We start from the raw sequence: 9,004 nt of genomic DNA on the forward strand, positions 1-9,004 counted from the left end.
TCTGTGCAGAACTAAATCCTGCATCCACCCCAGGCCACCAACATCTCAGCCCCTGGGCTGGCAGGGGAGGGGGGCAGGGCACCGATGGACCCAGGGCTTCACTACCTCCGGGCTCTCCCTCATCTCCTTGGAGGCGATGGCGACCAGCCTCTGGACGCCCTGATCCTCTAGCTCCCCCTCCTGCTGGATGATCTCCTGGAGGATGTTGTAAATGTTGACTTTGCGCTGGGTGGAAATCTGGGAAACGATTACGGGCGGGCGGGAAGATCCTGGAGTAGGTTGTGGCACCTGGGATGGACCCAGCCCTGCCCCCAACACAGCCCACCATCTTCTCCCTCCACTGGCCCTCCTCCCATATACCCGTGATTCGCAAGATACGTGTATTTGATCTTTGTCCCCTTTCTGGTTTCTGGCACAGAGCTCCTAAAACCCTTGGGAGTTTCCTAAGTGATGAGAGCCCTGAAAGAGTTTGTTACCTTAATGAGGTGACTCAGAAAGCACCCAAGGATGGGGGCTGGCTGCCAGGAGAACCATCCCTTTCATTAGAGGGTCGTAACTTTCAGCCTTGGAGTGGGGGAGGGGCCGGAATCCGAATGCATTGACCATAGCCAATGATTCAATCGGCGGTGCCTCTGTAATGAGGCCTCTGTAGATCGCAGATCAGGGCTCAGCGAGCTTCCGGGCTGGCAAACACGTGGGGATTCTGGGAGAGCGGTGCACCCCAAGAAAGCACAGAACTTCCGCACCCGTTCCCCGTGGCTTCCCCTCTGCATCACCTCCATCTGGCCATTCCTGAGTTCGATCCTTTTATAATAGACTAGTAATCCAGCGAGCGGTCTGTTCCTCTGAGTTGTGTGACCCACTCTAGCAAATCAATCAAACCCAGGGAGGGAGTTCGACAGCCAGTAGGTCAGAGGCACGGGGGGGGGGGGGGGAGGGGGGACAAGCGGGGGCGGGGGCAGCTTTGTGGGACTGAGCCCTTAGCCTATGGGATCTGATGCTGTCTCCAGGTGGGTAGGTCAGAACTGAGCTGAACTGTGGGACGCCCCGCTGGTGTTTGAGAACCGCTCGGTGGCGGAGGGGGGTGGGGAACCCCACACGCATTGCAACTGGTTCCAGAATGAGTCATACCCCACCTGGCGGTTGTCCTCAAGCCGCCCAAGAGGCAGGCCCTACCGGGTTCCACCCCCGACACCTTTCTCCGCCCTCCCCCCATCCGACTCATCCAACTGGCCCTGGCGGTGTGGCCCGCAAATCTGTTCTCTCTTCCCTCTTCTCGGTCCGGCAGAGTCAGCAAGACAAGAGTCACATGGTCAGCGCCCCAGATTCTCCACACACTTGTCACTGGCCCACTTGAAAGCCCAAGAACGCAGTCCGCCCTGGTGGGGGAGCACTCAATGCCAAGAAATGTGCCTCTCCCTTTTGATTCCTAGATGGCCTTATCGCCATCTTAAATGACCCCGTTTAAGGTAGAATTGGACAAAGAGACCGTATTCCCAGACCATGGCGATTAAAATAACCCTTATTGAATCAGGCTTGACCAGCTGCTCTTACAGAATGAGTGTGGGCCGTTGACATGGGGGCCATGGCCCGCAAAGCCCTTGGAAAGGGGCCTCCTCTCTGTTGGGAGGGCGGCCACTTCCCAGCAGCCCCAGAGGCCTTGGAAAAGGCACCTCAAGAAGGAAGAAAGTCACTCAAACTTATATGTTCACCTAGTGAAATCTGCTCCAGAGAGTCGTGGCCTTGTTTGCCTGGTGTCGCCCTAGCGAATAACTGAGGCTTCTAAACTCCAACCAGAGATTCCCATGAAAATCCCTGGAAGTAAGAAAACTGGGGGGCCTTGGCCGTTCGGTACTGCCTGGCCCTGGACCAGTGTCCCTCAGTCTTTTTTTTTAGATTGTACCCTAAAGAGCCTTCTTAGACATTTTTTCCTGATTGCACCCCTCCCCATGAAGCCTTAATTCCCCGAGTATATGACGTATCTGTTTATGTGCATCTCTGTAGTTGATACATAAAAAAGTAAGGTTTTCTTCAGCGAATCCATTTTACCCGGGGGTGGGGGGAACAGTATCACCCCCGTGGAGAATGCATGCTCTAGATTTTCAAAGAGAACTCAAGGACACCTGTAGGCTTCATTAACACTCCTGCAGGACCTGTGTAAACAGCCAGGTAAATTTTAATAAGACCAGCCTCCTCTGTGATCAAGAGGCATCTCTGGAGAATATTTATGGTCACAAGGCAAAAACTGTCAAAGACTTGGAAACTGACCTAAAGACAGGCACCAGAGGAGGTCTTGGGGCTGTCTGCAGCCGCTCAAAGATTATGGGGCCTCAAGCGGGGTGCACCCTTGACCCCCCGTGATTGTCTAGGCTACGTTATCTGGGGACAGAAGCTCAGTCCTAGGAAACTGATACGAATGCAAATGCTTCCTCCCTAGCAACAAAAATCATTGCTGTTCCTGGAAATGTCAACGACTTTTGTCTGGTTTAACAGATTTTGACATTCTGCTGGCTGCTTCACTATTCAATGAAGAACGGAAATCTCCGAAACAGGTTAATTTCAAATGTGCCCACGTGTTTAGCGTCTATGTATTGCCACTGATTATTGACGAGGGAGCATGGGGCGAGCTGAGGACAAAGTACAGGCTGACAGCACCCTCCCCCCACCCCCGCCAGGTGGGATACGTGTGATATTCCCCAGACACTCCTGGCTGCCCAAGAAGAGGGGAAAGGAAAGAAAGCAAATGGTTGACTGATGGAGATCGAGGTCACGTAGGACGGGAGTCTCCTTCAGTTTACGGATGACTTAGTAACGGCAAGAAAAAGGCAATCTTATCCAGAACCTAATCTCCAGAAACCTATAGACTCCGTTTGCTGGAGCCCTCATATGACCCTCATCGAGATGTAAGGGGGTTTAAGTGCTTGCCGTGGTGATGTGGGAAACAAAGGCAAATGAAAAATTAGATGCCCGTACTGCCTACAGCCCAGTGACGAGTCCTTGAAACAGACAGAGTGACCTCCCTCTAGGAGCTCGGCTGCCTCCATGATGACACTTTGCTAGGGACAAAGGGGAATCTTGGCTTCACATTATCCTGACCCGCCCCCCACCCCAGGATCCTGTAAGTCTGCTTTAACATATAAAAATTCCTTGATCTTGGGGCGCCTGGGTGGCGCAGTCGGTGAAGCGTCCGACTTCAGCCAGGTCACGATCTCGCGGTCCGTGAGTTCGAGCCCCGCGTCGGGCTCTGGGCTGATGGCTCAGAGCCTGGAGCCTGCTTCCGATTCTGTGTCTCCCTCTCTCTCTGCCCCTCCCCCGTTCATGCTCTGTCTCTCTCTGTCCCAAAAATAAATAAACGTTGAAAAAAAAAAATTTAAAAATTCCTTGATCTCAACTCCCCAAGATACATGCAGGCAATCATACTCCAAGCTTGTGGCCCCCTGATATACATCTGAAGGGTCTCATGACTGAGGTTTTACTCAACAGTTTTCCTAACAGCAGCCAGCCCCTCAAGGACCTGGAAACCTTGCTTCAAAATTCCTTAGAGACTTACGCTGTCCCTAACCCCCTCCCAACCTGAGGTATATAATGAGTTACCTGTCACAACCCAACGCAGCTCTTTCTGCCCACAGGTCCTGTCCCTGTGCTTTAATAAAATCACCTTTCTGCACCAAAGACGTCTTAAAGAATTCTCTCTTGACCATCGGCTCTGAACCCCCCATCACCCCAAAACCCCATCAATTACGGCCTGGGTGTTAATCATGCTCTTAAATGTTTTGTATCTCCCGACACCTCGGGGCCTCGATGACCCTGGAGAGCCCACCCCTCCCAGGCTTAGCCAGTTACTACCAAGAGCAAACAGCTCCCCGGGGAGCATGCTTTTCAAATGCAAACCAGCCAGTCCAAAGCCGGTACCATCCACCTGCTCTCCCACCGGGAGCCACTATCCACCTGCCCCTAATGACCCCAGGGCCACATGCCAGACAACCAGGGACAGCCCCGATACCCAGAGCCCGCTGAAATTGTTCACACTAGCCCATCTTCAGCCTACTCACCCCGCCCGTCCCATCCCCCCCTCCCCCCACCAGAGACCACAATATAGACTCTTGCCCCGTTCCCTCCTCGCTCCCTCTGTTTCCTGGCCAACCCTGGTGCTTGCTCATGTGGCCCTGCATGACATGGCCTGTCCCCTCCCCCCCCCCACCCCGCACCTCCTAATAAACCCACATTTTAAAAGTCTGTTACAAAACCCTTTGCCTGTCTTTGCTCCTCACAGCGGCCACCCATCTTTCTACAAAATCAAGCTTTCTCTAAAGAATTCCTACAAAGATCTCCCGCACTTCCCAGCCCCAAAGGCTACAGGACAGTCTACACTCCAGCAGTTCTCAACGTGTGGTCTCCAGACCAGCAGCCTCAGCATCACCTGGGAAGGTGTTAGAAATGCTGATTCTGGGGCGCCTGGGTGGCGCAGTCGGTTGGGCGTCCGACTTCAGCCAGGTCACGATCTCGCGGTCCGTGAGTTCGAGCCCCGCGTCGGGCTCTGGGCTGACGGCTCGGAGCCTGGAGCCTGTTTCCGATTCTGTGTCTCCCTCTCTCTCTGCCCCTCCCCCGTTCATGCTCTGTCTCTCTCTGTCCCAAAAATAAAAATAAAAAACGTTGAAAAAAAAAATTAAAAAAAAAAAAAAAGAAAGAAATGCTGATTCTCAGGCCAGCCCCACAGACCTACTGAATCAGTAACTCTCAGCACGGGGCCCAACAATCTGGGTCTCAACGAGCTCTCCAGGGGACCCTGATGCTCTGCCCCAAACTCTGCCCTGTCTTGCCCACCGCGATTTCCCGTCACACCGCCCATCACTCCCTCCTACGCCCTCCACCCCACTCCTGTCCCTGGCTAAGCAGTCTCCGGGCTGGCCCAGCACTTTGCACCCGGTTCTGCTACGTCTTGGCTGCCCCAGGTCTACCTGCTTCACTCCTTCAACATCTTTGTGACTACGTTCGTGAGCCCTAGGACAAGGGCTCCCCAACCCACTGTGTCAGAATAAGGCAGCTTTTTAAAAATTATCAAAGCCCCAGGCTCCCATGGGTCCTGTGAGTCAGAGCCTCACGGTCTTGCCCGTGTCTGTGCCCCAGCACCCAGCCCTGTGCCTGCGATGGTCAGTAATGTGTGCTGACCCACGGGTGGCTGGGCTCCGAGGCGGGGCCGGGGGCCAGCGGGCCCTACCTCGGGCACCTGCAGGCAACGGATGAGAGCGTTGATCACCGCGGAGGGCTCCGTGGTGGCCTTCTCCGTGATTATCACCGAGGCCAGCATCTTCCGCATGTCAGGACCTGCCCCCCCAGCAGCGTCCGTCTTTGCTGACCCGCTGTCCATGATGTTGAGGAGGTTTGTGACTTGTTGGAAAGTACCTGAGACAAGGTGGTGCAGGGGTGGCGCTGAGGTGGCCGTCGCGGGAAGTGCTCCCGCGCCCAGGCCCTCCCGACGCGGCCGGGGAAGCCATGCTCTTGCCACGATTGGGCGGGGCCTCCCTGTCCTCTGCAGACAGAGAAACCGAGACCTAGGCTGGGACACGCCCTCAAGGAGTCAATGGCCAGGACTGGACGGGACAGGAATGCAGGGGTGGGGCCGACTTTCTTACCTCCGTCGTCGTCTGGCTCCAGGGGTTCCGGGTCCTCCGTTTCCTCTGCCGGGTCCTCGTTTGAGCCTACCACTGCTTCTGTCATCTCCTCCACAAGCTCTTCGGAGACAAGATTTGTATAAAATCGTTGGTGTACCAACACAACCCAAGAGACCACCGCCCCCCCCCCAAGAGTCACACCCTGCATAACCCTCTCCCCTTCGGTGTGGGCAGAACCGGGACTTGGCTAGACCCGTGTTCTAACCAGTAGACCGAGGCCAAGGTGACAGGAAGCCACCCCCAGGGTCATGTGCTCTCATAGCAGCCTCTGTGTTCTAAGGATGGGAGAGGGAGTCTCACGCTAGCCTTGAAGTTAACGGCGTGGCCTAAACTGCCTGTGGAAGGGACCCTGTGGCAAGAAGCTGAGGACATCAGTCCTCCAACCCCATAAGCTTGGAAGAGAACTAAGCTCCAGAAAGGATGTGTCTGCGCCAACACCATGAAGGCAGCCTGTGAGACCCCCCGACTCCGGATCCCCGGAAACCGTGCGATGATAGACGGGTGTTGTTTTAAGCCACTGAGTTGATGTCATTTATCACACAGCAGTGGCTAACTTGGTTAAGAAGGGCCCTTCCTCTCCCTTCTCTCCACACCAAACACTAACGATTAATGAGAAACCCACCTCCGCCGTCCTCGTTGCTCCTCTCAAGGAGCTCTCGTGACATCAGCAGCTTCTCAAGGGTTGACCAACAACACAGATGTCAAAATGGAGGACTGAATGCTCCCAGATCCGTTCGCCCCCTGACCAGAGTTCCCCAAGCCTGAAACTCCACGGGCTCTCCACCGTCCTGAGCTCTTTCCCTCCTGGGAATCTGTTGAAGAGCTACTCTGGGACTTAACTACTGACCTTTCCTTGGAGTCCCCTCCTGGTTGGGACAAAAATACACCATAAGGAGAGGATGCCTAATACACATCAAAGGTAATGTGGACAAGGGCAGGTGGGTCGTCAAGGAAGTGGGATGGTTGGCTTCTCAGCCGTAATGTGGATGAGGAAGAGGTCTCCTGGCAGGGTGGGAGGGTTTCACTAGAACCATCACCGTTAGGTCGCAGACCCTTGGAACTCTGAGATCTAACTGCCTTCCTGAGTCTTGATCAACTGAGGGTTTCAAGGAGTGCACAGGGCCCTGTGTTAAAACGCCACGTTATGTTGTCATTAGACGTTTCTTTTATCCATATGTGCGGTGGAATACGGTGGCCTGTTTGGGAAAGGGGCATAGCGGGAGCGGGCGTTATCGACTACCACATCCCCTGGGGATGCCCTGTTGGTTTGCAAGCTCCACAGAAGCTTCCGGGGTGAAATCTGAAACTGGCCTCTGTACTCAGAGGGCGGGGAGAGACTGAAGAAGCCACTCCATGTTGGCAGGTGGCAGTTTTCATAAGCAGGAGAACTTACACAGGAGTTTCATCTTGGGCAGCATCAGGACAAGTGGATCTCTGCACCCGCCAACCACAACTTACAAGTTTATACAGAGGTCTTAACCGGGTTCAGTCACCTGTACCGTCAAGGTGGCCTCAACACCATCTCAGTATCCCAAAACGATCTCCTTGGACATCCTCTGGGAGTGGGAAAGGCAAGCAGAACCCACATTCCAAGGACAGGAGAGGGGATGCAAAGCCTCTGATTTCCCAGGTCCAGCTCACAGGTCAGCTGGCAGTCATGTCTTCTCATTGACCTCTTCACTTCCACCCTGAGGTCATAGGACCTCCGGGTGGGAAGATGTGGTCAGGACAGCTGGGGTGGGATGGGTGACAGAGGGGTCCCGGGAAGAGGACTCTTCCTCCCCAAGGACTGGGTGGCTTACAGGATGGGGCAGGGGGTTCCCCCTGACAGGTAAGAGAGCAGGTACCCCATTTTCTGAACCAAAAGTGGAGCCCAAGATTTTCTCATCAGTTGTAGCTGTAACAGGCCAGATCAAAAGTTTGAGCAACGAAATATTGGCCTTTGGAAACTTGCTATGCATTACAGGGCAATAGAACAAGACTCAGAGCCACGTAGGTCCACGACGGCTTAGTGAAAATTCCCACTCAAAGTTTGCCCATGCGGCCAAGAGGCCTGCTCCTCAGTCTCTGATAGCGGGATGCTTTTTGCCCTTTGCAGCCCATTTCTACTTCATTGAAGGCAGATGGTTGGAAAATGAGCTTCGCAGGCATGGTGCTAAACCCTTCTTCCCCGTAAAATTCCTGCGTTGTTCCTCACTCTGCCCTTTGGAGACATACTGACCAATATGGAAGAGACACAAGAAGACAGTTATCACATGCCTCGCTTTCGTGGCTACCTCTCCCACTCTCCTCTGGGCCTGCTCTTTTCCTTCAAAGATCATTCAAATGACACGCTCCCATTCCGTTCCACAGACCCTACCTGCCTGCCCGCTGCGAGCAGCTAAGCACAGCTCTCCATGTAGAAGTGGATATAGAAGTGGGTAGGGCGTGCCTGCATCCTCTGACAGTCTAAAGACCCAACCCATGGAAGATCGTGGGTTTAGGGCCAGCACTGAATGTATCAGTTAGCCATTGCTGTGTAACAAACCACCTCAAAGCTTAAGGACAGAAAACAACCATTTACTGTTGTTCATAAATCTGTGGGTCAGCTGGGTAGTTCTGTTGCTCTGGGCCATCTCTAGCCATGGAGTTGCTCGTACATCTGCAGTCCGCTGGTGGGCTGGGTGAGGGCTGGCTGGTCTAGGACAGCCTCTCACAGGCACCTGGCAGTTGGCTAGCTATTGGCTGAAGAGGCTAGCGTGATTGGGACACATGTCTGTCACACAGTAGGACTCACCCAGGCTGTTTTTACAGTAGGTAAGTGGGCTTCAGGAACAGGAAGGCCTCCTGACGCCTAGACCCAGAAGTGGTACCCACCCACTCTGTCACATGCCACCAAAGCAGGTCACAGGCCAGCCGGGGCTTGAGGGGTGGGGAAATAGATCCTCCTCTCGATGGGAAGAGCTGCAAAGCCACATTGTGAAGGGCCTGGCTATCAGGAGGGGTGCAGAAAGGGGCCGCTTTTTTGTCGCACATATAACGAGTACAGAAGCCATGGAAAAAGTGAGATGCCCCTGCACATACTATCCAGAGAAGACACTAAAGCGATGAGATCAAGGACAAAGAAGAGGGCTGTACTTGGTTTTCTGAAATAAAAATGCTTTTTGGGTTTCTTTTTCAGGGGAGGGCAATAACATTTGACTCCTGTATAATCCATTCATGAAATCAGCCACTCTCGTGTGCTGTCACTCTACCGGGCTTCCTACCTCTGCTTCTACAGGAACTAAGTTGAAAATAAGTATCTGTAGAAACCCGTGACTTTAAATGCACGAGAAGCACCAAGGCAGGATGTG

General features: G+C 53.8%; 1 protein-coding gene across 1 annotated transcript in view; it reads right to left on the reverse strand.

Moving 5' to 3' along the window:
* MROH2A (maestro heat like repeat family member 2A) overlaps positions 1 to 6,337 on the reverse strand; it is a 45,121-nt gene extending 38,784 nt beyond the window's left edge. The window contains exons 1-4 of the mRNA XM_047085460.1: positions 6,295 to 6,337; positions 5,634 to 5,732; positions 5,219 to 5,403; positions 106 to 237 (exon numbers count right to left, since the gene is read on the reverse strand). Coding sequence (XP_046941416.1) covers positions 106 to 237; positions 5,219 to 5,403; positions 5,634 to 5,732; positions 6,295 to 6,337 — 459 coding nt within the window. The remainder of the gene's footprint in view (positions 1 to 105; positions 238 to 5,218; positions 5,404 to 5,633; positions 5,733 to 6,294) is intronic.
* Between the last annotated feature and the right edge of the window lie 2,667 nt (positions 6,338 to 9,004).

The sequence above is a fragment of the Lynx rufus genome, unplaced genomic scaffold, assembly GCF_022079265.1.
Source record: "Lynx rufus isolate CCGP_SWC_20201006 ecotype Redwood Valley unplaced genomic scaffold, mLynRuf1.p SCAF_2, whole genome shotgun sequence".
NCBI classification, from domain to species: Eukaryota; Metazoa; Chordata; class Mammalia; order Carnivora; family Felidae; genus Lynx; species Lynx rufus.